The 27,115-nt window shown below is 44.5% G+C and overlaps 2 protein-coding genes across 5 annotated transcripts; one reads left to right on the forward strand and one right to left on the reverse strand.

Annotated features, from left to right (window-relative positions):
• Window positions 1-9,193: 9,193 nt before the first annotated feature.
• On the reverse strand, window positions 9,194-13,683 carry si:ch211-76l23.4. Its single transcript, XM_046414331.1, has 4 exons — window positions 13,528-13,683; window positions 11,524-11,661; window positions 10,821-10,950; window positions 9,194-9,984 (listed from the first exon to the last, which is right to left on the reverse strand). Exons 2-4 carry the CDS (start codon window positions 11,645-11,647, stop codon window positions 9,738-9,740), a joined length of 501 nt encoding a protein of 166 aa, XP_046270287.1. The 5' UTR covers window positions 11,648-11,661; window positions 13,528-13,683; the 3' UTR covers window positions 9,194-9,737.
• Window positions 13,684-14,193: 510 nt separating this feature from the next.
• flr (fleer) lies at window positions 14,194-27,007 on the forward strand. Of its 4 annotated transcripts, none has more exons than XM_046414320.1 (20): window positions 14,194-14,398; window positions 14,815-14,880; window positions 15,238-15,447; window positions 16,428-16,484; window positions 16,635-16,770; window positions 17,235-17,339; window positions 17,461-17,589; window positions 18,613-18,662; window positions 19,162-19,314; window positions 20,143-20,208; window positions 20,336-20,389; window positions 21,156-21,221; window positions 21,573-21,643; window positions 21,831-22,038; window positions 22,214-22,261; window positions 23,017-23,088; window positions 23,692-23,795; window positions 24,388-24,466; window positions 25,568-25,697; window positions 25,818-27,007. In XM_046414320.1, exons 1-20 carry the CDS (start codon window positions 14,351-14,353, stop codon window positions 25,952-25,954), a joined length of 1,989 nt encoding a protein of 662 aa, XP_046270276.1. In that variant the 5' UTR covers window positions 14,194-14,350; the 3' UTR covers window positions 25,955-27,007. The 4 variants fall into 4 exon arrangements, with proteins under 4 accessions (XP_046270276.1, XP_046270275.1, XP_046270278.1 ...); XM_046414319.1 differs by having other exon boundaries at window positions 14,195-14,398; window positions 21,567-21,643; window positions 25,818-27,006; XM_046414322.1 differs by lacking the exon at window positions 22,214-22,261 and having other exon boundaries at window positions 14,196-14,398; window positions 25,818-27,006.
• Window positions 27,008-27,115: the final 108 nt, after the last annotated feature.

Below are 27,115 nucleotides of genomic sequence, written 5' to 3' on the forward strand. Positions count from 1 at the left end.
ACGAGTCTGTGTCTGCGTGAGGTCTGACAAACAGAAAATTCAACTTAATTGATAAAAATGTTTTTCTTTTTGTGTCTTTGTTTGTGTGACACCTCAAAAACATCACAGGAAACAGAGACAGAATATAGAAGTAAGAACTAAAACAGAGACGAAGCCCAACGAGAGCTTTTTAAAGTGTGGGCTTTGACCAGAGGACCTTCAGGCCTGCAGCATTTCCCTCCTGTGTAAAAAGACTAAGACTGGATTCACATGTGACCTTCTGTGGGGTTGGTTTGTTACCCATCAGGCCTTTCAGCAGAGCCAATCTGCACCACCTGACCAAGGAAAACCAGCACCAACCAACCCGAACCAACCCGAGCCCAAACCGTGAACCCGCAGAGTGGCGAGCTGACCAAGAGACGAACCGTTCCAGCAGACGATCTTCACTGCTGAATGGAAGCGAAACACGCAGCCTTTCGTTATCAAAGACACGAACTCTCACTCCTTTCATCTCTCTGTGGCTCAAACAAACTGCATGTGCGTGCGAAGCCTTCAAAGCCTCCCAAAAAAAATCCGGAAAAGGTGCAGTGTGATTTCACTCAGGACAGGATGACAAATACTAATATTTTTGTAATCTTTTCGTGTGTGTGTTCAGTCACACTTCGCTGGCTGCTTTGACTCAGAGGTGCAGTTTGATTGATCACAGACTGGGATTTATGCTGTTCCCAGTTCATCCAATTTAACACTTGAAGGGCTCAGCAGCTTCACTGTGGACAGATCGGATCAATCCGTCCCCGCTGAGACGTCCTGAACAGAACTAACAGAATCACAGACAGAAAGGTCCCCCAGGAGACAGGACCCTGACCCGCTTTGTCTCCAGGTCCACTAACACCAGAACCAGGGTGGCTTTTTGATTGGTTCAGTTCGGTTTGAGTTCAGTCCAAATCTGAACTGACTTCACCTGCTGAGCCTGTGATGATGGAAAACAAACCTGATATTTATGTTAGTTTCATGTGTCAACGTGAAGAAGGTCTGATGTTTTCAGCTTCATCGTTTATTCACCTTCCACGAGTCACTTTGGTTTGCATTCACACGTGAAGTTAAACACGCGTCAGCCTCAGTCAAACGACGTCGTTTCCGAGCGTGAAACATTTGCACGTTCACGATTGTGTTTATGACATCATTGCCAAAAATCCTTCTTCTTTATTCTGCGATATTAGCCGTCACGCTTCCTCAGCGTGTTGTGCTCGTGTCCATGGTGTCGCTTGTGGAGTGAATGAAGACAAAGTCTCCCACCAGCAAACAGCCTGAGATGATTCCTGTTGTTTTCGTTGTTGAGGGCAGCAGCTTTATCTGCTTTCTCCTGTGTTTCCCGGCTGAGGAGGACGCGCTGCATATCAGGACCGTCTTAAATCAAACGCAGCGAATCCCTGGCAGGTCAATTACTGCCTGACCTTGTGAGTTCAAAGTTAAACACAGAGTGAATCACAGTGCTGACGGCTGACGCTGCGGGATCAACGTCACTTCTGTGATTTATCAGAAGTGAAACGAAGGCTGTTAAAAAGTGTCTTTTCTCCCTTTAACTCCATCACAATGCGAGCGTGGATACTGAGAGGCTGCACGAACGTGACAGACTGAAACCGAAGGACTTCACAAAATCATTTTGATGATCTCATCTGACTCTGTATGTATAAAAATCAGATTTTTTCTCCTCCCTGACAATCAGCACCGGCCCCAAAAATCCACTGCTGGTCAGCTGAACCGGCCGTGAACCACAGAGGCAGGAAACCAGAAGAAGACGCACATGAAGAAGTTCTTGTGTCGTTCTGAAAGACAAGCAAACCTTTTGTCTTTCCTGTCCACACACCGTTTGCCTTCAGTCCTCCAATCAGGTGCAGACTGCAGTCCTAAACGGTCCAAAGGTGTCACTGCAGACATAAAGCTTTCCATCGGTCTAAAAGGGACTATGACTCTGTATTTTGTCAATTAAAAATATGTCTGAAGAGAGTTTCTTTGTGTTTGCCTTCACCTGTATCACAGGTGTTCTGAAGCTGGACGAGGTTATTACAGGGCAGTCACGGCTCGGTGCTTTCTGTCAGGAGAGCAGTTAAGGCATTATTAGAGAGGGATGACGAGCGTGCGTGTGCGTGTGCGTGTGTGTGTGTGTGTGTGTGTGTGAGACAAGGGGAATTTTCCGCTTCAGGTGTCACCCACTTGTTTATCAAAGTGTCTGTAATCAAACTGCCTCCACCAGAAGACGGAGCCGCCGTCGTCTCTGAGTCCTGATCGCACTAACTGGTCTGTCTGTTCGCAGGGTTTGGCTCCTGAAGAGAGTCCACATCCTGCACACTTTCGTCCTGTGACAGACGTGTCGTCCTGCTGAAAGGCAGTCTGTGACCCTCGACGTCGCCGGGGGCCCTGTGCGTGTCAGTGGAGCCTTCAGGGGCCCCTCCCGATGGGAAACACGCCTTCTGTCTCATTTTTCAGGTGCCGCTGAGAAGCACCTCTGCAGTCTGACATTTCTGTGTCACGTCGTGTTTTCAGCATTTAAAAGTCACAGCAATCAAGGTCCTACAGACTTATGCTCACGGGGACACAATTTTAGTACAAAAGAACCTCGTGTTATTTTCTTTTATATGATGTCCTGAGTGTAGGCAAAGCTGCTATGTCTGTCCGAACTTACAGTCGTTTTGTTCACACGAATGTCGTACACTGAAGCATTTCTGAGAGCGCCTGGACGACCTTTTCCTCCGTACACGAGTCCATTAACTGAACATCTCTTCAGACTGCGTGTTTGCTTTGTCGTGGTTCATCTCATCCCACCCGACAGGAAGCCAGCTGGTTTATCAGTTTAACTTAAAGTTAGCAGTTAGCTGGTGTGAGCTGCTGCTGCGACGCCTTCTGAGTCTGCAGAGTCTCCAAACGAATTATCAAGACACTCAGCGATTCCAGCTGTTTCCTCCTTTGTTTCCAAATAAAATCCCTGTGTGTGTGTGTGTGTGTGTGTGTGCGCGCGCTGAGCTACAGCCAACACACACACGCTCACACAGGGTCAGGGTTGGCTGAGGATCTCAGGGCATCTGGGACCTGGATTAGAAGCTCTGACAGAGAGATGGAGGAGGGATTACTCTGCCTGCCTCGTTTCAGCCTTCCTGCCTCCGTTTGTTTGCACACCTCAGAGAGAAGAAGAAGAAGAAGAAGAAGAAGAAGAAGAAGAAGAAGAAAGACTGAGAGGGACTTGAACGTGTCGGCCTGAATGTCTGCTCCACTGCTGGAAAACAACAACAAAAGAGAACAAACAAAGCAAATCTAACAAACAGCACAAATCAAAGTGTTTGAAAGCAGGAGCGACTGGAGATGATCAGCGACACCAACGAGGAAACAGGAAGCTGTGAGAGTCAGTCTGCACGTCACCGTAGTTTATCAGTGTTTATGTCATCCTCCTCTTTGTCTCTGATTACAGAGTGTTTCCACACAGAACCGGCAATTCTGCAGAACCTTCAGTGAAAACATGTATTTATGTATAATACCAGCGTTTTTAAATTCTGTGCGTGGTTCAGGTTAGGGACAGACTGTGGTTAAGTTTGTTAGAAAGGAGATGAGTTCCAGCCTCCTGCGCGTCCACGCGTGGATCATTTAAACATGAACGTGTGTTGATTCCTCATCTGACGTACAGTCACATAAAAGACAGAAGTGTTTGCTTTGGTGTGTTTCCTTTTCTGTTGAGTCATGAGAAACTCACTTAAACCCATTTTGTGATGAGATAAATAAAAACATGTCTGGACAAAAGTCATGCAGATGGTTGACTGTTTGAGTCACGTGTTACAGCAAATCGAAAAGTTTTACTCCACACATGAACGACTCTGCTTGAAGTGTGTGTATGCTGTCCTTATCGCAGGACTGTGATCAGATCACACACTCAGTCTGAGTGTTAGAAAATGATCAAATCTCTTGCTCCTCAAGTCGACTTTGCTCTGCGAAACGTGAATCTCATATCACTTGATCAGGTCTAATTCAGCCCGTCATTATTACAGCGTTTCACTGTGCAACCAAGCAGCAGAAGTTTTATTTCCTCACGGCAAACATGAATGTTAATATTTGCAAATTCTTCTGCATCCAAACTAAATTCCTGTAGGATGCTGCTGTTTTTCTTTTCCACAACAGTTCTGTGAATAACAACTGAAAGAGTGTGAAGCTGCTTGAATGAGGCTGCTGGCATTTAATTACTTTCCGGCGTGCCAGATGAATAGTTTGCCAGGCTTGTGTTGCCTGCTGAGGGGCCGAGGGGCTGAGGTTTTATCGCTCCTGATCACAACAGACTTTACCCTTCGCTAACCGTCGTCAGCATCACAGTGCGTATTAATCAGCAGAGCTGAGGCCAAAACAAGCTGGACAAGGAGGTTTGGGCATCCTGACGACAGTGAACGCAGCACGCCGGGAGGATCTGTGTGCCTCCCTCTACAGAAGTGAGGCCAGAGCTTTCAGGTTCAGATCCAAAAGTGAGACGACCTCATTCATAGTAATGTAAACACCTAAAATGCAGCCTCACTCAGCAGTATGTTGAAGAGCTCTAACGCCAGTGCCATCGCTTGGAAACACTTTGAAAACTGCCGTCAGAACCTCATCTGCATCCTCGACTTGAGTGGGTTCAGACAATAAAGAGCATCTGCTGAATAATGAAATCCGAGCTGGATGCTGATGTGCGTGCAGACTCTGGAGCCTTCAGTAACGTAACGAAGTCACGGCACACTGAGAGAAGCCAGCGTGTGTTGAATACTGAACCACAGGGGAAATGTGGCTAAAAACCTCTAAAACAAAGCAAAGCAAAAACAGGAAAGTGAAAGATTAACGCAATGAGAAAGATTTATGTTAACAACAGGCCAGGGTGTAATGACCAACCTGCAGATGCAGAGCAGAAGGGATCAGAGGTGCGTTTCGTCCACGCTGCCCGAGCTCGACTCTCACCGGCTGCGCTGAATGCAAACGAAGCCGAAGCCTGCAGCCGCTGGTTGCAGCTGATGACATCAGAGAGCTGCAGAAGGAAAAACATCCAAAGAAGAAACTCTGGATGTCAGAGGAGGTTCGAGGGCAGAATGATCAGAGAAGACAGCAGGACTGCAGCTATTGATTATTTTCATCATCAATAAATACATTGATTATTTTATAGTCGTGGCCTAGAGGTTGGAGAAGCGGCTTGTGATCGGAGGGTCACCGGTTCGATTCCCCCACCGGACGGGCAGGAAAAATTTGGGTGTGGTGGAGTGATTAATGCAAAAAAACTGCTCCCTCCCCTCCATTAGCCGGCTGATGGGCCCTTGAGCAAGGCACTTAACCCCCCAATATGCTCCCCGGGCGCTTGATGCTGCCCACTGCTCCTGTGTGTGTTTCACTGCATGTAATTTGCCGGGTGTTGCATGTGTGTGTTCAACTAAGGATGGGTCAAATGCAGAAGACGAATTCAGTGTGTGTATGTAAAAATATATATACTGCCAATAAAGTTGATTCTTCTTCTTCTATTTTCACTACTAATCTTTCCATCAAAAAGTGATGCAAATGAAACCCAAAGACCTTTGTGAAGCTGGTACAACCACACGTTTCACAGTTTTAATTAATCGACTATCAAAAAATAGCTGGCGACTAATCTTCTTTCTTTGTCACTTCTTCCATTTCTGTTGCACTCGGCAGAGCAGAGATGTCACCTTAAGTCGGCGTGGGGAGACCGCGGGACGGTCGCTCTGTGCACAGTTTAGGTTAAGATCTGGAAGTGAAGAGTCCAAACAGGAGCCAAGAGCTGCTGCGTCCTCTGTCCCAAATAGTCTGACTCTCGGAGTCACTCTGAATCAAACAGGATGACAGGAAATACATCAAGACATCCACAGAGGACACCGCCAGGGACAGGGACAGAGCACAGGACAAGATGGCAGCTGTTCTTCTCCCTGCCGAGTGCTCACTTTAATGTACTCGTGGAAGGTTTGGCTCCAGTTGAACCATTCAGAAACTCAGAGTCCTTCATAAAAAAGAAAAGGAAAGAAAAGAATGTGTGTGTCGACTTTCACCTCAACGCCAACGACCACATTCACCACAGCTGACAAATCGCCTTCCAGTGCAATATTCCCCCGCCGGAGTCTCTGAAGGTTCGCTCTCATCTCTCAGCCGGTGGTTTTTCTGTTAGGTCATACCACAAGCTGTCGAGAAAACGCTCACCATCGAGCCAAATCGAATAAAAGTCTGCTCACTTTATCAGCTAAAGGGTGTGCAGGAAATGCAAACGGCTCCACGAGGGCACGTCACGGGGAAAAATGACGCAATCTCCCACAGGTGAGACTGAAAGCCTGCAGCATCATACAAAGACTGCATCAGCTCAGCTTTGGACCAGGACTCCCAGTGCTGAGGACGTAGGAAGACATGAGCAGGGACAGTTTTGACACCTTTGGACGGCAGAAATGTTCTCCTCAAACTTTAGTTTTCATTTTTGAAAAAAACCCACACAGCGAATGAATCGCCGCCTCATTCATCTCATTCTCGCCCTCAAACCTCACGAGAGGTGAGGTGTTCCAGGAAGTCAACGATGGCAACGAGTTGATGAAAAGAGAGTTTGGACAGCAAGAATTTATTTCCAAAGTCAAAGTCTGAATGTTTAGCTGATTTCAACAATCCAGATGAGGAAACAACAGCACAGTATCCTTAGCAAAGTATGAATCATTTACACACCAGATTCTGTAAGCACATGGACCAGGTTTGAATAGCAGATTTCCCCTTTAAGGACATCATTTACTGTCCCGTTCCAGCAGCTGATTCAAGGTGAACCCAGCAGTGTTGAGTGAGACGGAGGCAGCGCCTCCCATTGACCTCCGGATCAGGAGGCCTTGAGTGAAGCAGCGTGAGATCAATAGGCACATCTGACTGGGGGAGGTCAGTGACATACGATGACATACGACTGCCTTTCAAATGAACAGTCAGAGGTGTGCAGCATCACAGCAAACCAGCAGACAAAGGGCACAAGAAAATTTGTTTTGTTTTATCTCTCCTGAAAGTTTCAGAAAGCAGAGAGGTCCTTCTGCGGTCGTACTGTCAGCAGTGCGGCGTGTCGCTGACAGCACAAAGCATGAAATGTGTTATTGATCCGAGTGCCCCTTTGACACAGAAATGTGTGGACAGTCGAAGAGCTGCAGCCGGTGAATCCACTCACGAACTGGTCAAGTGAGGAGGCAAAGCAATAACACGGCGTGACGATGAGTTACGACATGAAAGTGAGTCCTGCCTTTGACTTTTTCTCCTTCATGTTGTGCTGCTCATGATTTACTGTCCAGTCAGTCTGTCAGTGAGCAGAGCGAACCTCAGAACATTCAGACATTCAGAACATCACCTTTGTCTTCTGTAACTTCTGACCTGCTGCCGTTAAACAAACCAGTTTGTGTTTGAGGAGGTTTGATGAGACTGGATCAGTGCAGCTTGTTTACTGTGTGCTGATAACACACTGACGGTGATTAATGGGATAAAACTGATGATTTTAATTTAGCTTTTGACTGAAACTCGTCACGATGCCTCAAGTAGTTAAGAAAATAGTTTTTTGCTTTAACTGTCATCTTTAATTGCACAGTTCCTTACTGGACTTCTCAGTCTGAGGAATCATCAGAAATGCTTTTTAATCTGCTTTTTTAACTTGTTTGTTTAAAAACGCTCATAGCAGACTATGGAGCAGAAGTATTAAATGGAAACAATGAAGTACAAATACATCAAGACACTTTCCATCACTGGTGATTTTAACACTGAACGTAATCACATTTTGTCCTCAGCTCGCTCGTGTCTCAGTGTCGTGTTGCCTTCACAGTCTGTTACAGTCTGTCAGCTGCTTGTGATGATCACAGTGCGATTGGTCACTCCGCCACAGTTTCGTCTTTTCTGCTGTAACTGCTCCGACGTTCACCCAGTTTCACCTCGTCTGCTGCCTCTCAGCGTCCCTCATCACCTCCAGCAGCGAGTCAGAATCGAGAGCATCGACAGATTACGCGCAGCAGGCTGCAGCATATGGGATTACTGATATTCCCCTCAGTGGCTCTGATGTAAAACAGATTGGGTCACAGCTCAGAGAAGCAGACACAGTGCACTCAGGGTTTTTGTTGCCAGTATTTTTTGAATCCAACTCTGACAGATTATATTCCATGACCTTCATGTTTACGCCATAATATCCTCAAACCTCAAGTCTTCCGACTCATCGTCATCAAACATTTCCGACATAATGAAAGTGGAGCTGCAGCCTCCTCCGGTCTGACTGAGGAAGAGTTCAGACCAAGTCCTAAAACACAGCAAAGTGCAGACATTATTCTTATTCATAAGAAGAGCAACTTTTACATTTTGACAAGCACAAACCTTTACTCCCAGCAGCATCTTTCACACCCGATTCATTAATATACAAAACAAATGAAATATACGCATATACATCAGATACGCTGGCTACAGTCTAAAAGTACATAAAACTCATACAAATAAAGATATCATGCTAAAATATTTCTGTGGTAACCTATATAATCACCTGTATGAAGCATTCTGGAGTAAAAGTATATGATATTAAATGTATTGAAGTATCAAAAGTGCAAGTGAAAGTAAATTATTCATGTATTTACTGTATGCCAGGGGTTGACAGATTATCACCCTGACCAAATATCAGATATTTGTCACTTTTCAAAGATCAGAATGATGATCATTTTTATACATTCATAATTTACGTATAAATTTATATAGTTTTTTATAAGCCTACCAGTGACATAAAATTCATTTAAAAAGCACTCCTTCTGATGCACCAAACGTCAAAGTATTGGAAGTTATCAAATAAATGTAAGCTGTTCTACTCAGAGCTCCCCCTGCAGGCCTGGAGGACTTTCAGAGTGTTTTTCTGTTCCGTTTGGTTTTGACTTTGCATCGTTTCTGTATCTGCAGCGTGTTTGCTGTTTCTGTATTGGTTTTGTCTTTCTGCAGCACGTCTTTTAAAGTTTATAGCATGTTTATCTTGTTGTGTTTCTGAGGCTTCGAGATGTTTCTCCCAACCTAAATGTTTTGGGCTGCTGTGTTGCATTTCCCCTTGCCAACCGCTGTGGAAATAGGATCCAAATGCTCCTATCAGACCCTGATGTGGAAGCATGCTGGCATCATTAACCATCTTCAGCTGTTCTCTGCTCAGATCGAAGTGAAGAAACAAAAGGTGAAAAGACGAACATGAATGCAATAAGTGAGTTTATTTGGAGCTCATACAAAGCAGCGGCAAACCCAAACCAACGAGCATGTTTGCCCAAAAGCTTTCAGGACAAACACAACAAGTTACCAGCTCATTCAGCAGCTGTGACTGAACACAGCAGGCAAACAAAACAGAAATAAGAAAAGAGTTTTGCTGAGATACGACGTTCTCAGAGGTCACACTGTAAAAATCACTGAAACAAGTGCAGATTTTATATTCTGTTTCCACCAATTACATCAAATAGAACTGTGTAAAAGTAAAAGAATATTTATGTGAAAATTTCTTTTCTACAAAATACCAAAAACACCCTGACAACTCACCGAGAGCAGCTCAGTCAGCTCAGGACATCTTTTCATTTCAGCACCATCTGTGATTTGAAATCTAACATTATAGTATTTCAATTTTTGTGTTTTAAATTGAGAACGCCCAAAAAATGTGAAATTATAAAATAGATTAGCTTCAGAGTGCCAGCACTGTTGGATACGATGAACAGCCACGAGCAGAAGCAGAGGATGGGAGAAGCGCATCACTGGCCACTTTGGGCAGTGGAGGAAGTGGTGGCCTTCTTCTTCATCACCCTCCTCCCAGGCTGTCTGGGGACGGCGGCTGGAGCCGCAGCCGGAGCGGCGTTGGCGTTGCTGGCTTGGCCGGCCTTAACCTCGTCGATGAAAGTTTCTATGGCGGCGAACTTCTCGGTCAAGTCGCCCAGGTGAGCTTTGAGGGCGTTGAACTCCTTGTAGAGGTCGTCCAGGGCCTCAGACAGAGGCTGGATCCTGAACAGATGACACATTAATGCGTGAACATCTCAACATAATGGTTCTCATTACTTTAAGAAAGTTTCTTGTAAAATATTTCAGTGCTATTGATTTAGTGGTGTTTCAACTTCAACTTGAGTTTTTTAGTGGCAGTCAAATGTGACGACTGAGGAAGACATCCTGAATGAAGAGGCGGTACAGGAGGAGGAGACAGCAGAGTTTTGTCATGAGTGAAATAAAACAGTCTGAGTGCTGAGGGTCCCCGCAGGAATTTGGTTTATCCCTCAGGCTGGAAATAAATTTGGAGACTTTGTTTGGTTCACTCTGTGGTCGACGCAACCATCAGAAACTGCAGCTGAAACTGCAATTTAAAAATCAGAATAGCAACATGTCGTCTTGCAGAGTGAGAGAAACCCACTCGAGTTTTCCACAAGGAAATCTGGTGCTTCCTGCCTCTCGCCACAGTTTAGAGGACGAGACGTCATTATGGTCCGCTGGTTACATAAACAGTACAGGGGCGGCCATGTCTCAGGGATATTCTCTGCCTTGTTTTCTTTTCCTTTGGCCTCTCAGTTTTTCCTCTTCTCCCTTTTTCTTTGTCCATTTCTGTTTCTGCTGCACAGTCGACAAACTTTGCTCTAATAAGGATGTAATTATAAATCTGCTGTGATGAAAAACTGGATTTACAGTTTAAATCGTGTATCAGTCAACTGTTTTATGTTTACATATTTATGAAGTCAGTCGTGATGTTTATTTATTAAGACAATCAAACACCTGCTGATCAATAAAATCGATCAGCGGCGTCTGGCTCTTTGACCACACTTGTGTGACGGTAGAGGCTGCCTCTCCTGTACCTGGCGTAGTCCGGCAGGAGCGACTGGTGGTCGTTCTGCAGGAGTCCTTTCATCTGGTTCAGGATGTCGAACCTCCAGTTGTCCAGGACCTGAGTCAGGTTGGACACGCCTCGCATGTTCACCCTATCAGCTGGAACGACGAGGACACATTTACTGTTACTGCACCAAAGATCCATCAGAACACTTTCAGAGTCGTCTTTAGGCAAAGCTCAATTAATTCAACTACGAGTTTAATGATACAGTGATGCAGTTGTTCCTTAAATTACTAAAAGATTATTATAGTTACTAAGTTGAGAGGTAGCTGAGATCTATGTAGCTGCAGGCAGGATCTGACTAGCCTAGCTTAGCATAAAAACCGATGGCTATTTCCTGTCATCTAGTCGTCCAATAATGTTTGTGTTTATGCATTTATATGAAGAAGGAGGCAACCCACAAAGTAATCAGGGTGAATCATTTAGATGGCACCATTTTCAGGCTGATTGGTTGATGCCAAACCAAATGAAATTTCAGCTTGGGCCTGTCAATCCTGATTGGAAAGTTAGGTTTCATTGGTAAAACCACAACAACTAAAGAGAACAGGACAGTCACGCTCTGAGCGGCGAGGGTGCAGTGTCATCTTTCACCTCTAGCTTTGACATCACCATGATGAGCCCTGAACTTGACCTTTGACCCAGAGTAAACAGAGAGTAATCTGGGTGCTCACAGCCATCCCTGTAGTTCCACTCATCGGTGGTGGTGGTGGTCGAAGCCGGGCGTCGCCTCTGGGCCAGCACCGTTACCGCGGCAACAGCCAGCAAAAGCAGCAGCACGCTCAGTTTGGGGGTCATGATGAGAGCAGCACCTGGTGGACGGAAAACGGACGAGGTGTGGAGAGAGGACGTTAACGGTGATAATGCTGCTCCATGTCTGCTCAGTGTGTACGCACGTCACTGTGCGCTCATGCAGGGGACCCCTTCCTAAGAGAAATATAACTATAACATCCGTGTTCACTCTGGTCACCAGAACAAAATATTGGCACAGACCACAAATATGGTGAGATGTTCAACCAACCGTCAGACTGGATCATTGCAGCAACCGTTGGGACATTTTGTCACCATCTTTGTGGGTCCAAATCGGGTGTTTTTAACAAGCCAATCAGTTACTGTTTTACTTACTGATCGATTTTAGGCATAATTGCCACTTTTTGTTTAATGAAGGTTTCAGCAAGCTCTGAATCTTCAGAGTCAAAGGCATTTGGTACAAGTGGTACAATTAAATCATGAATGTCTTCATGAAGTCTCCCCCCACTGTGGCTGAAGTGCATGATATCCTCTCAGTCCTGTATGCCAGTCTTTATTTCAGTCTTATAAATATTGTTGTGTGCAGCTGGGATTACACCACACCCCAGCACGGCGTTAAACCTCGTGCGGCTTCGCTACCACTGTGGCTATCACTCCTAATGAAGCCGAGTGAAAGGAAATCTAACTTTTCTGAGTACAAACTTGTAAGTCATTCAGGCGTGTCAGATGCTGGAACAGGAGAAGAAGCCCTGAGGCTAAACTCGCAGCTCCCGCCGTCAGCCTGCATTAAGGAACGAGTCTGAGCGGCAGTCAGAGAGCTGATCCACACAGCGGCCTGAGCTGCACAGACATGCCCAGTACGACCCACCTCAGCAACTTCACACCCACGTGATCTCTCACACACACCTGCAATAACACACACAGGCTGAGGTAGACTATACACTCTGTCATCTCGACACGTGTGTTTAAATTTCACATATTTGAAACCTGGGGCTCAGATCAAGTTAGGATGGATTAGGATCAAAACATCCATACTTCACTTCTGTTCATCTGTTAGTCAGGTTGAGCAAGAGTCTTTTTTACTTCGTAAAAAGCACGTGTACTTATACCTACGCTCCTTTACCAAGTACATGGTGGCAGTAATTACACATGTGATGAGGAAAAATACTCACTCGGCTGCTGATTGATGTTTATTCATTCAAGTGTGTGAAAAACTTCTCTTACTCTCGTGATCAAAACCACTGATCTGTGGCTGAGCTCTGAAGCTGTTCTGTAAATTGTGCTGAGCCAACCCTAATTAATTGATTAGTTTTTAAAGATCAACACCTTTTTTTGATTTTTGATTGGGGTCTTGTTGTAGGATTTGTCAACAGCCTTATCCTTCAGCGCCATGAAAGCTTGTTGTATTCGAGTGAACGCACCCTGCAGGTTTGTACACTCTCACAAACAACCACATCTGCTTCTCCTCCGCGGGTTTCCTCTAAAGAATCTGCACATGTTTAAGCAACCGAATTCTCATCAGTTCTAACCAGGTTCAATCTGGCAACCGTGAAATAAGTTTGGGCCGCACAGTGAAAAAAGGCACACGGAAGAACTGCAGAATTTCACAGAATCGTTCAATATTTAAACAGGAGCTGCCTGATTCACATTCATGCTCAACAGTAATAGACTCCCATTCAGTTTCATCTCCAGTACGCATCACAGTTTTGTGGAGCCCACAGAGCCATTTAAGCAGCACGGAAAGAAGAAGCGCTTTTCACCTCAGCGATTTCAGACTCTGTTTCACAACCACCTGTTTTAACGTTGTTGTGGTAACATTTAAAATAAAGATAAAGAGCAGCAAAATCAATAAAAAATAAAGTAAAAGTACATTAATCTGACGGAGATGCTGCTCTCGGCACATCCCTGTGTATTAATGGTGTGTTTACCTGTTGGTTTGTAGCTCCTCTACGGCAAAGCTTCCCAAGAGTCCCAACAGAAGGCAATGACAGGCAGAAAGGCAGAGAGAGAGAGGAAAACACACACACCCCTGCTGCACACAAGCATGCATCCACATGCATACACACACACATGCACAAAACCCACTCTCGTTTCACACACATGCGTACAGAAGCACACACACACACACACACACAGCAGCTTTCTCTTTCCCCATCATTATGGAGGCCTGGTGGTCAGCACAGTGTGGTTTAGGTTTGAGGCAAAGCTCCAGCACCTTGGTTGGTTTCATCTGTTTTGGTCACTGTGTGTGGGAGTGTGGGAGTGTGTGTTCATTTCTGTGACCCTTGGATGAGGTCATGTCCTGGATCCTGAAAATATGAGCTCATTGGTGTATTAACCAGTCTGTGCTTGTGCTCTGAACTGTTTCATAACGCCACTTTGTCGGTCCGATTATTCATGTAAGGAAACCATCTCGGTGTCTTTTTAATGTGTCATTGTAGAAGTAATTCATTTTACAGGTCAAAAAGCATGCACCTAAAAAAATAAATAAATGACAATAAAAATAATAATGACGGTGATGATGCTAACAAGTATGTAACACAATTTAAAAAATAAAAGGTTGTGTCGTGTAGATTCATCCTCCTGCACGATTGGCTGTTACACGCGTCTGTCTTTTCTGTCATTTCCGGTCTTTTCCGTTGCTTAGTAACAGCTCCATTCGATCAAGCTAACTATGTGCTATATGTAAGAATTCAAGAATACACGACATTTCAAGTAATTTGTCACCTTTAAAACGACTCGTTTGGAGTCATGACGGCTATAAAAGATGGCGAGTACACGGCTACAATCTACAAACTGGTGAGAATGCTGTTGTTTTAGCTGAGATTAGCCGCCGTGTTGCGCTAGCGTCGACAAAGCAGATAACGGGAACTCCTTTCAAAAATCGCTAAGTTTAGTGTTTTCTGCTTACTGCCAAACATAGCCCTGTTACCTCACTGACAACACCTCTCAGAAATTGTGAGGAATTGCTGATGCATTCGGCATACAGAACCTTTAGAAAGCTCCTAATTAATTTGATAAAACTTTCGCAACGTGCTGCCTAATTACTACTCCTGACGCATTCCTCAGTGTTGTCGTTGCTGGGATCACGGAATGGTCAGCTTAAATTATGCTTGTTGAATTGTTGGTAAACGACAGCTGGTAGCGTTTTCCCAGAGCTACTGGAAAACAGAAATTCAAGTGAGAAAGACCATCACAGCTCTCATCTTTTCTAGATTAAAGACGGCCAGTATGTGGAGGCGATTCACATCCTGAACGGCCAGCTTCAGAAACACACCAAGGTGAGTGTGGAATAGTTCTGTTCGTACACTGTAGTCCAGGTGAGTTTCTGAGATGTCTGCAGGTCTTTCATAGCCCTTATTTTGCACACGCTGGGGCTATAAAGTAATTAAACTGTCTTAAATTTTAATTGAATGTACTGGAATGATGAACCAGAGCTGATATGACTAATCGATATATTGACGCATTAGTCGATGACAGAAAATAAATCTGCAATGATTTTGATTATTGATTAGTCATTTCAGTAAGAGAAAAATAATCGTTAGTTGCAATTCTTTTTTTAAACGAGACACTGAAAAGGGTGAAAGCGGTGTTTCTGGTTATCCATACAACAACTGTGTCTTTCAATTGTGTCCCAGTCCAGGGCAGCGCTGTCTCTGCTGGGCTACTGCTACTATCACATCCAGGATTTCAGCAGCTCTGCAGAGTGCTACGAGCAGCTCACCCAGCTGCACCCGGAGGTGGAGGAGTACAAGGTGTACTACGCCCAGTCGCTGTACAAAGCGGGCGCTTATCCTGAGGCCACCAAGGCCTCCTTCATGCTCGACAACCCCAGCAGTCACACCAAGGTTCTCTCTCTCGCACACACACACACACTCACACACACACACATCACTTTTGGGGACATTACATAGACTTCCATTCATTTCCTGGAGGCTTAACCACCATCTAACGATAACAATAAATAGGCTGATTTTTTTACTTTTTGCCAGCTTCATCAGTGTCAGGATGTGCTGCTTTTCTTTGTCATTTGTGACAGTAAATGAAAAGTCTTTGGGTTTCAGACTGCTGGTTGGACAAAAGAAGCAACTAGAAGATGTGTGTTTGGGCTCTGGGAAACTGTGATGATAAATTTTCACAAGTTTTTGACATTTTATACATTAGACATTTAAAGCATTATTTGAGAAAATAATCCTAAGATTAATCAGTAATGAAAACATTTATTGTTTGCAGTCCTACAGGGTTCAGATAAGCTTGAAAACTTTGTATTTCCATAAAGCCGACTTTTCAGCTGCTTTGTTTTATAAGCCAATATTTGGGTGCAGGTGATTCATCACAGCTTCAAATTTGCAATTTAACAACTCCACCTTATTTACACTGACATTTTTTCACTCTGTTCCCTCCATCTGTTCTGCACTTTCCATCACTGGGAGCTGTTGTTCAACAGAAGTGCTCTAACAAATGCATATGGGCCATCAATGCACAACCAATGAAATAAAGCAAGAAGAAATCTGTTCAGCTCAGCAACACAGAGCACATTTTTATTCACAGAAAGTCAGAAACGATGCTGTCATTAAATGGATTTTAACGTGTCAATATGATAAAATCAAGTTGAAACATTATGTATTATGTGTGTTATGTTCACAGAAAACGTTTAAACTAATCATGAGAAAACACCTAAATGAGTTACAGGCGATCAGACTTTGGATCAGAGACTGCAGTTCATTTTTGTGCCCCAAAGTCAAATCAGTCCTTGGCTCCTCACATCGTGTCCCTGTTCCACCTTCACTTTATCATCTGTCTCTGTCTCTGTCTCTGTCTGGCACAGATGCTCAAACTGCAAGCCTGTATCAAATACTGTGAGGAAGATTTCTCTGCTGCCAAGGTGACGAACTCTCTCACGTTATCAGTTAATACAAATTATACTGTTTCTCCTCAGTGTGGTGGCCCTTTGGATTATTAGTTTCTGCTGTCAAACACACACATACATTCATTTTCTTCTGAGTCTCTCACTCTGTGTGTGTGTGTTGTGCAGTCACTGCTGGAGCAGCTGTCCCAGGACGACCCAGACTACGTCTACAATATGGGCTGCTTGCTTTACCAGGACGGCAAGTATGAAGAGGCATGCAGGAAGTTCACGTCTGCCATGCAAGTGCTGGGATACGTACCTGGTAATCATCTGAGACACACACACAAATACACCTGAATATGTGCATCTGCCGTGGGCCTGTGGATGTCTTTGAAAATGTGTGTGTATGTAAATAACTATATAAATGGCAAAGACAAAGGAAAGATGCCGTCTATGCAGAACTTTTTAACTCTGTGATATACTTAAAACTGTGACACCGCTGACTTTGGTTGCGGGACAGGATGCATCTTCTTGTGCTTCTTGAAAGCTGAATAAAAAATACAGATGTGAAGGGGACACATATGAAAATACACTGTGTCTCCTCAGGATGACAAATTGCCAGAGAACATGAAAAACTGTGAATACTGAGATTTGAAGTTGTGCTGTATGAATAAATTAAATTCAAAGACAAGTTCACTGGGCTCCGACTGGGATCGGCTTCACAAACCGACTGTACCATTAAAGCTCATGTTGGTTTCTTTGTGTCTCTGCCCTTCTGTCCGTCAGCGTTGTCCTACAACATCGCCTTGTGTTACTACAGCTTGAAGAACTACCCTCAGGCCCTCAAGTACATCGGAGAGATCATAGAACGAGGCATCAGAGAACATCCAGGTTGTCCTTTGACCATTTTCAATTTGGACTTTTAAATAGTCTGGTTTCAGCCAATGGTACCTCACTGGTCTGTTTGTGTTACGTTATGTGACAACGTTTCTCACCTTTGTCTGCGTGTTAGAGCTGAGTGTCGGCATGACGACTGAGGGAATCGACGTCCACAGTGTGGGCAACACGCTCATACTGCATCAGACGGCCCTGATCGAAGCTTTCAACCTCAAAGCTGCCATTGAGTACCAGCTAAAGAACCGTAAGATCCTCATTCAGCATCTCTGTGTCCTCTGGAACAGGAAACACCTCACATAAAGGAGGAGGGATAGCAGGATAGCAACAGTAGGACTGAGCATTGCCTGCAGAAACACAATACAAAAATGCACTTAACACAAAATTAAAACACACTTGTGACTTTTTAAAAACAAACATTTTTTATTCGCTTTCACTGAGCGCAGTGATCACATTCACGTCTTGGACTTACAGAAAAATCAGGTCACTTTCACAGAGCAGAATTTTCCCAGCTTGTAGATGTAACCACAGAAACAGAGCTGATAGAAAGAGATGAGATTCACCTGCGAAGGAACTTGAAGAGACTCCTTTTATCTTCTAAGGCAGAGTTGTCTTCCCTCCTCAGTCCTCTGCCACATAATCAAACTGAGGCTGTGGGGATTCACATGAGCTTAAAGGGCTTTGAGGAAGTCCTGATCGCCTCGTGGTTAAGAGACTTCCCATATAACCACGAAATTAAAATTCCTCCTCCTAAATTCTTCTCTTTGCATGTTTCTTGTCTGCATCTGTCTGTTCAGGCAAAAAAGAAAAGATAAATAGTACTGAGAAAACAACACTGAGGGCTTCAGGGATTAGACAAAAGATTATTTGGTTATCATTTAGAGAAAAATCAATCCATCCAACTCTTTCATCGGTCTTCATCTCATCTAATCGCTCTGTGGTTTAGTCTGTCTGTTTATCCATTTGTTTAATTACATCTTCTCGAAGAATCACACCTTAAATGTGGAGATTTTGACCACAGGTGGCGCTACGAGGCAACAGAGAGGAGGACTGAAAGCTGCTGAACACTGATGCAGGGTTTTAAATACTAATAAGAGCAAATTGTTGGTGTAGCAGCTGAATGTGAGCATAGCTTTTGTTTGCTTACATGAAAACTCCACAGGGTAGCTTTTAAATCTTCAAGGCTCTGCTCTCATTTGTTCATCCTGCAAAGAAAAGTCTGAAGGAGACTCGCTGGCACAGACTCAAACTAACTGTTGTCCTCCTGCAGTGAAAGGAGCTCAGGAAGCTTTGACAGACATGCCGCCCAGATCAGAGGAGGTTAGTGCCACCAGCCATTCACTCACTGTGTGTGTGTGTGTGTGTGTGTGTGTGTGTGTGTGTGTGTGTGTGTGTGTGTACGTGTACGTACGCGTGTTTCAGTGTGAGTGTGTGCAGCTGGATTCTCCGCTCCCTCTGGCTATGTGTGATTCTTGTGTTCTAATCTGAATTAAGGCTGCCTGGACGTGCCCGCTAACAGCCTGGAGATAGCAGAGATTAATAGAGTATTAGAATGGAGATGAAGGTGTGAAGGCTTACATGGAGGTGATGGTTATGGTTCTGTCGTCTTGAAACTGCTTCATTAAAATTAATGTACAGACGGGCACTGTCCTTGGTCCTGTCTGTGCCTGCCACCGAGTCACGACTTGAGCTGAGAGAATTCAGAGAAGTGTACAACTAGTGCCCCCTACTGGATTCTAATACACAGTGCATCCTTACAGTGATTGGATGGAAACACAAATACCAACATGCAAACTGAATTGTGTGTGTGTTGTGGCAGGAGCTGGACCCGGTGACTCTCCACAACCAGGCTCTTTTGAACATGGACGCGAAGCCGTCGGAGGGTTTTGAGAAGCTGGCCTTCCTGCTGCAGCAGCCGTCCTTCCCCCCCGTCACCTTCGGGAACCTGCTGCTGCTCTACTGCAAACACGAGGTAAACACCAGGCTGTCCTGAGCCTGCAAGGTCGGGCGGTTTTAAGTAACCCTAACCTGCACCACAATACTGTATTGAACAGCTGCATAGTAATTGAAATGCCATCATAAATGTTGTGATGTAAATTTCCACAAACCTTTGTCAGTTTTTAGGTTAGTTAGTAATCTTTTTATATGCTTTTACTCACTATATTATCTTTCACTCACCGGTTTGTCCACCTTCCTCCAGCGGGGTGACGGCGAGGTGCAGTTAGCCAAAACTTCTCTGTCGCACTTTCATGTTGCGACTTTAAATTCTTACCACATGATTCATTTTGGAAATCGTGGATTCTCAGTTTGCAGGTAGCGACAAAACTTGGACTTCCAGCCTGTGGCGGCTGGACAAAAGTGTGTGAGTGTGTGTCATAAACAGTGGATTTCACTGTCAGGTAAAATGTGTGCAGTTTGACTCCAGAGAACAAGTGAGTTTAAGATGAATAACATGGAGAACCAATAAGCAGAGAATGAACTTCCCAGCAGCACAGCAACACGTCATTTGTTTTCACTCAGTAAAGGAAAATTTTTCTCTCAGTTAGTCTGCGTTACATGATGTGTCCCTTCAAAAACATGTTGCCGTTACATGAGGGACCGTGTCAGTATTTTCCACCATCCTGCACACCAGTGAGGGTCCATGCAGGGAGCAGCAGTGTTTTCAGGAGGATTTGAAGTCATGTGGCGCGAGTCTCAGTGGAAAGAGCTAAAAACACACAAAGCTCTGCAGACGGGTGTGGGTCTTTCATTAAAATGGCATTAATGGACCTGCTGGATCCAATCTCCTCCTCTCTGTTAGTACTTTGACCTGGCAGCCGACGTCCTGGCAGAAAATGCTCATCTCACCTACAAGTTCCTCTCGCCGGTAAGCTACACTCTGGACTGAGTTCAGCTGAGATCACGTCAGGTCCGAATGATCTGAATAATCATGAGAGGTTTCCTGCGGCGGGATCCATATTGAACCTGACGTGTTTCTTTTTTGTCCTCTCCAGTACATGTACGAGTTCCTGGATGCCTTGTTGACCTGCCAGACAGCACCAGAGGAGGTATTGTAATAAAATGGACAAACATTCAGTGCAGTATTTAATTAGAAAAGTATGTGTATGTATATCTTAACAATGGTTTAGGTCAGTGTTTCTCAGCCTTTTTTGGTTAAATGTGCCCTTACCGCCCTGAGGGATGATCTCAACCACCAGTTTTGTTCCAGATGTGCTCATTTGAATTTGAACTTAGTTTGCACTCTGTGTGAAACCAAACGTCTGATGCTGAGACCCACAACAACCCGATTGGGCACAGCAGCAGCAAGAAAATAAGGAAATGAGGCACCACTCATTTCTAGAGGCTCATAAGGGATGACTGAGACAAATTAGTTTTGTATGAGTCTTTAATTATTTCAATTATTTATCCATTACTTTTATCTAATTTTTTCCTCTCCTCTGCTCTCTTGTTGACTACTTATCACACACTCTTAATTGCAATTCAAACACCTTAAAACATCTAATGTAATTGTAGAGTCTACAGCTTCCCCACGTCCCTCCTGGTTGGGAACTCTGGTTTAAATGGCTGTTTAACGTGAAAGGAGTCGCTCATCGGTTGATTGATCACAAACCCTGCAGTCCTCCACGAGTTCATTGTCTGTAGTGTTTTAATGTGCTTCAGCTCTTTGTGTTTTACATATTTACTGTGTGATGAAGTCTCCTCAGCCTGTTTTTCTGCAGCAGCCATAACACGGACGTAAACAGGCTGCTGTTTGCTCACAAATGGAAGTTGGGCTTATGTTTCACTGTTTTCTTCTGCCTGTTTGTGTGACAGGCTTTCAGGAAGTTCGATGAGATGAACGGCAAACTGATGGAGCAGTCACGCAAGCTGGCCAAGCAGGTTGTTTACCTTCTCCTTCCTCTTCCTCCTGCACATTTGCTTTCTTTATTTCTTGTGCTGTGCGTATTTTATTTTCTACATTTTTTTAGGTCTTTTTAGGTGTCTCATTTTGAATTGCTCAGTGTCATCCTGTAATTAGCTGCTAACGTAGCTTAATCTGTCAGTTGATCTGCTCCAGACAACCTGCATCCTAACAGTAGCCTCAGCAAGTTGCAAAAGAAATGCAGATTTTAATGTCATCTTCTGAGGAGTATTTCTCAGCGTGGTGTAATTGTTCTGTCCAAGATGAATCGGCAGATTTCGATGTTAAGCTGATCGTTATTTTTTAATCTGTCGTCTTCAAAGTTGCAGGATGCCAGGCTGGTTCGAGACGATGAAGTGCAGAAGAAAGCTCTGCAGGACTATGACCTGATGCAGGAGAAGTGAGGACACACACACACTCTCTCTCACACACACACACACACACACTCTCAGTAGTACGATGCGAGATGTAATGCATTTGAAACGTGTGGTTAAACACACAGACAGAAACGTGCTGATTTCTTCTCTTGTCTCTCCACCTGGTTATTTCTTTCTCCATCCCTCCTGTGTGACCGGCCTCACCCTCAGGTACATTGTGGTCCTGATGGCCCAGGCCAAGATCTACTGGAACCGGGAGAACTTCCAGATGGTGGAGAAGATTTTCCGCAAGTCGGTGGACGTGTGTAATGACGACGACACCTGGAAGCTGAACGTGGCCCACGTGCTCTTCATGCAGAACAAGTACAAGGAGGCCATCGGCTTCTACGAGCCCATCGTCAAGAAGCACTACGATAACGTGAGTGTTTCGGAGTGTTAGATTATTAATGTGAGCTTGTGTGTGTCGGACATCAGACACGTGACTGATTTATTGTATTATTACATAAGTAAATGCTCAAACACAGGGCCGTTAAGCAGCCCCTCTGACAGTGTGAGGTCAGGACTCAACGTTGACAGTCTGCCTTTCTGTCCAGGTGGAGCAGTGTAACATTCAGGAGTGTCCCTGCAAGTGCAAACCCTCGGTAAACACAGAGACCAAACGGCTCTGTATCAATTCACATCTGTGCATGACCTCTGTCTTCTGCCGTGTGCCATTTTAATTTGTATTGTTGTGTTTGCGGTGGTCATTTGTGGCATCTGGAAGTTTTGACTTCGGTCCCGTTTCAGAAACTTAAGCCACCATAAACTAGGATGAGGTCCCTGGAGTGTTACCTTTCCTAACCACTGACGTAAAGATGGCCGACGCGTCTCCACTCCAAAATATCCCTCATACGAGCGCTGCCTGATGATGTCATTTGGAGCCAGAGTCTGTGCAGTAGTGATCAGAAGGTGGAGCCACGGTTTCGAGTTCCCTCCCATACACTTATGGGACCATACACTCCCATACACTTGTCATGATTGACTCAGCTGTCAATCATGACATTTCACCCCCTTTTTATGGCATCAAATAACTCATTAAACCCAAACTTATCAGAAAAAATGAACACTTGACCTAAAGACCTAAAATGACAGAAACCATCTTTGGGAAAAATTTATTTGGCGTGTTTTTCTTTATTTTTCTGTTTTAGTTTTTAGTTAGAGGTTTTTGAGCTGTGCTGCTGCCAGCCACCAGGGGGCAGTCCAGGTGTTTGGGCCTCACTTTTGGGGAGCTCTCACGTCGTCGTCCATCTTTAGACACAGTCAGTGTTTCTAACTGAAAGGATATTAGACAATTACTGACTCATCAGCATTTTACATCTTAAATTCAGTTTCTGTGTGTGTGTGTGTTCCACTGTAGATCCTGAATGTGAGCGCTGTGGTCCTGGCCAACCTGTGTGTGTCCTACATCATGACCAGTCAGAATGAAGAGGTACAGTTCTGTCCGTATGTAACAGCATAACAGAATTACTTTTCCACAGTGATTTTAAAGAAGCTACATTTGTTCAAAGTACAAGTTTCATGTATTCAGGATTGAGTATTTCTACTTCATGTGTCTTTATTCTAATAAAGTAAAATTTACTGTTTACTTACTTAGTTTAGCTTCACCTGCATCAGTTGGACCTTTTGACATTTGAAATCAATATTTATGAATAAATGTAACCAAAATAACAGAATAACTAAGGTAATTTGGATTTTATTTAGTTGATACTAATAAGAATTTCACATTTCTTGTGTTTTAAAAAGAAGTTTAGAACCTGTAGTGAATGCACAACTGAGGAAGAAAGGCTGAGATGTAGTGAGATGGAAGAGTAAACCTTCTACAGCTCCTCCATATCTGCTCTTCTTCTTCATATTCTTCCTCTTCTTCTTCTTCTTCTTCTTTGCATTTGACAAACCAAACTGGCCAACTGTCAGTGATGTCTCTTTGTGTGTTTGCGTGGAGATAACGTCAACAGGATCAGTGATGGTTCTTCTGACTGGCGAGGTGTTGTTGTCTCTTTTGTCTCCTTCTTGCGTCGTCCTGGTCCTACAGGCTGAAGAGCTGATGAGGAAGATCGAGAAAGAGGAAGAGCAGATCTCCTACGACGACCCCGACAAGAAGGTTTTCCATCTGTGCATCGTCAACCTGGTCATTGGGTGAGTTCCAGCTGCGCGTCACTAATCCTGCTGGAAAATCCCTTGTATCTCATCCCACAGTTTATATTTCAAAATGTTTCCAAAGTCTCTTTCATTTCACAAGACTGTTTTTCTTCTTTGTTTGTCAGTTAAGACAGGAGCCGAAACTGTAACTTTTACCTGTACAAACGTGTACAAAAAACTCAAAGAGCTCGTTCACTTCTGACTTTTAGTGTGTGTTGATATGTTTTATGAAATTGTGAGGCTGTGCGACAACTTGAAATACATAATGGGATTATTATCAGTCCTGTCGACCAGCTGGTCTGATGGCAGGCTTGCGTGATTGGCCATCAGGGAGCATTTCTTTTTTTCTTTTTCCCTGCTGTCCGCATCACTACACACGACACACTGAAGAAGAAGAAGATGGTGGGAACAGGTTGAAAGCTCTTGAAAATCTAGATAGTAAAACTGTTACACAGAACATACACACACGGTTTATTTTCCTGTCAGATCAAGGCTGGATCTGAATCGTGCTCGCAATGCAAACAAAGTGTTAATCCAGCAGATTATCAGGAGCCGCCTGCTGAATTCTGAAGTTGTGTTTTTCTTTCAGGACGCTGTACTGCGCCAAGGGGAACTACGACTTTGGCATCTCTCGTGTCATCAAGAGCCTGGAGCCTTACAACAAGAAGGTCGGCCATTTCATTTGTTCTCCATGCTGTGTGCAGTCAGACTTGCACATAAAGCAGGCAGTGGTGGACCGGAGATCATAAACACACTCAGTAAAATCTCAAACCTGAAAAACAAGTGTCAGGTCCTGAAGCAAAAATAACCCTCTGAGCCCCCAGAGATTCTCTTGCTCAGGGTCTCCTCCGAGGCTGAACACCTCTTTTTGGGACCTTTGATCAGGTCCCGTCACAACACCGGACTGTGGCTGCAGCTGAGTCCACTAAGCTCCAGCTGAGAACACAAGCCGTCATCCTGAGTGTTTCCCCTCTCATCCTCACAACAATCGCACGTCCACTGAGTCGCATCCACAGTGAAAGCAGAGACGAGTTCAGGAATGTGAAGCCTAGCGAGCCTCACAGTCACTCCAGCTTCTCACAACTCTGACACGTACCGTCCTGTCAGGTCCTTAAAGCAGACAACAGTGGGACTTTAACAGTCATGGGCAGTCGTGGATCAGCGGTTAGGGTGTCAGACCCGTAACCGGTGGATCGCTGGTTCGATTCCCCGTCCCGGTGTCCATGGCTGAGGTACCCTTGAGCAAGGTACCTAACCCCCACTGCTCCCCGGGCGCTGCACGCGGTCGCCCACTGCCCCGGGTTTGCTGTGTGTGTGTGCACGTCACTTGGGTGGGTTAAATGCAGAGAACAAATTTCGTTGGAGTGAGTTCCCTCCAATGACAAAATATGTCACTTTAACTTAACTTTAACTTTAACTTTAACAGTCTGGACTTTCATATATTATACTGTATTATATATGGAACTGATCCGGGGACCAGCGGGGGGCCTTCAGGGGGGATCCAGTGGCAATAATTTATTGGCTCTGTAAGTCCATGTCACGGTCATGGGTGGCAGACACTGTCTGAACTGAAATACTGTCTAAGATCTTATCAGAAGGTTTGTGTGGTTCAGGTTTAACTCAGGAGTCTTGATGTGAAAAAGTTTGGGAAGTTCTGGTGTAGGCTGACTTTACTGCTGCCAATCACAAACACTCTGTCACTTGTACCTCCTAAATTTGACTTTAATTGCTCTTGTGTGGTGTGTGTGTGTGTGTGTGTGTGTGTGTAGCTGGGGACGGACACATGGTTCTATGCCAAGCGCTGTTTCCTCTCTCTGCTGGAGAACATGTCCAAACACATGGTCATGCTGCGGGACGCTGTGGTACAGGAGTGTATTCAGTTCCTGGAGCACTGCGAGGGTGAGCAGCATCTCTCTCTCTCTCACACACACACACACACACACACATTCCGCAGCACTAATGGAACCTCCATACGTTGAGTCAGCAGTAACAAAGGTTGATTTCTGGTCTCGACTCCAGCGTACGGTAAAGAGGTTCCCGCCCTCATTGAGCAACCGCTGGAGGAGACCCGCATTCACATCGGCAAGAACACCGTCACCTACGAGGCTCGACTGCTCAAGGCGCTGTTCTACGAGGTCATTGGCTGGAACAAATGACATCATCACACAGGTGTCACCACAGTGTGTGAGCTTTGCTGATCCCCATTCAGCAGGCAGGTAACATCACTGACTCACAGCCAGCAGCCACACTTTGTCTTCAGTTCAGAGGATAATGACTGGAACCAAGAGACAATCAGCACACACACACACACAGTCACTGGTGTATTTTGAATAAGGCCTGCTGTGCAAGCTTTACATTTCTGAGAATCAACACCATCCAGTCCCTGACTCCCTTTTGGACTCACGTCAACACACACACACACTTTATTCATATTAAGCTTTTATTCTGAAGTTGAGTCAAGCCCTGGGAGTTCTGGCACAAAGATCTCCAGCAGGTCTTATATAATCAGTTATTGTTTTGTCAAAAGCTCCAGTTCACTCTTAAAATCGGTCACGTTCGACTTTGATTTATTGGTTGTTTATTGTGCTGACCTAAAATACATGAAAACATTCTGTAAGTTCATCTACATGCATTTGGTTCACGCAGACTTCCTCTATAATTTAATAAAGAAAATAAAGTTTACTATTTTTGGAAAAAAAAAACAAAAAACATTTGGACATTTTTTCTTTAAAGCTTTCCTACCAGATAGAGATGCTCCAATCAGGCTCCAATCAGCTGATATCGGTAACCGATTGGTTCCTGTTTTTAAGCATATTTACAGACGGATCCTGCAGAGAAGAGCCAACATAAAAATCACCGCACAGCATCTGAAACCTCACATGGGAGCTTTGGGTGTGCGTCTGAAGTCACACAGCTGCTCCTGTTTGTGTGTGTTCGTTAAAGTCAGTACAACATGCCGCATCCTCACACACCATTTAAGCCTGGAATTGCTTTATTTATTGGGTTGTTCACACTTAATAAATAATCAATAAGTTGTTAAAACTCATTAGATAATACATCTGCCTGAACCAGTCAAATCAGTCATGACATTTCACCTAAAATCTGCAAAGATTCCTTCAAATTCTTCAAATGCAGACAAAAAAGAACAACCGTTGTCAGTGTCTGAAAGTGGTTAAAGAGTTCACTCTGTGGAAATATGATCCTCCAAAACCTGGACATATAAATCAGGTCTTTTGTTGGCTCACAGGCTGCCAGAAAGTACGAGCCAAATGACAGCCTGAAGACACTGAACAAGTCCTGGTCCACATGAGAGGACC

This window comes from Scatophagus argus, chromosome 16 (assembly GCF_020382885.2).
Source record: "Scatophagus argus isolate fScaArg1 chromosome 16, fScaArg1.pri, whole genome shotgun sequence".
Lineage (NCBI taxonomy): Eukaryota > Metazoa > Chordata > Actinopteri > Scatophagidae > Scatophagus > Scatophagus argus.

Excerpts from the sequence above, each read along its gene's own strand:
- si:ch211-76l23.4 (XM_046414331.1), bottom strand. The coding sequence starts at position 11,647 with ATGACCCCCAAACTGAGCGTGCTGCTGCTTTTGCTGGCTGTTGCCGCG. Across the intron at positions 10,951-11,523 it reads GTGGAACTACAGGGATGGCT|CTGATAGGGTGAACATGCGA; the intron begins GTGAGCACCCAG and ends TCGTCGTTCCAG. Across the intron at positions 9,985-10,820 it reads CTCCTGCCGGACTACGCCAG|GATCCAGCCTCTGTCTGAGG; the intron begins GTACAGGAGAGG and ends TCATCTGTTCAG.
- flr (XM_046414319.1), top strand. The coding sequence starts at position 14,351 with ATGACGGCTATAAAAGATGGCGAGTACACGGCTACAATCTACAAACTG. Across the intron at positions 14,881-15,237 it reads AGCTTCAGAAACACACCAAG|TCCAGGGCAGCGCTGTCTCT; the intron begins GTGAGTGTGGAA and ends ATTGTGTCCCAG. Across the intron at positions 21,222-21,566 it reads CACGCAAGCTGGCCAAGCAG|TTGCAGGATGCCAGGCTGGT; the intron begins GTTGTTTACCTT and ends TCGTCTTCAAAG.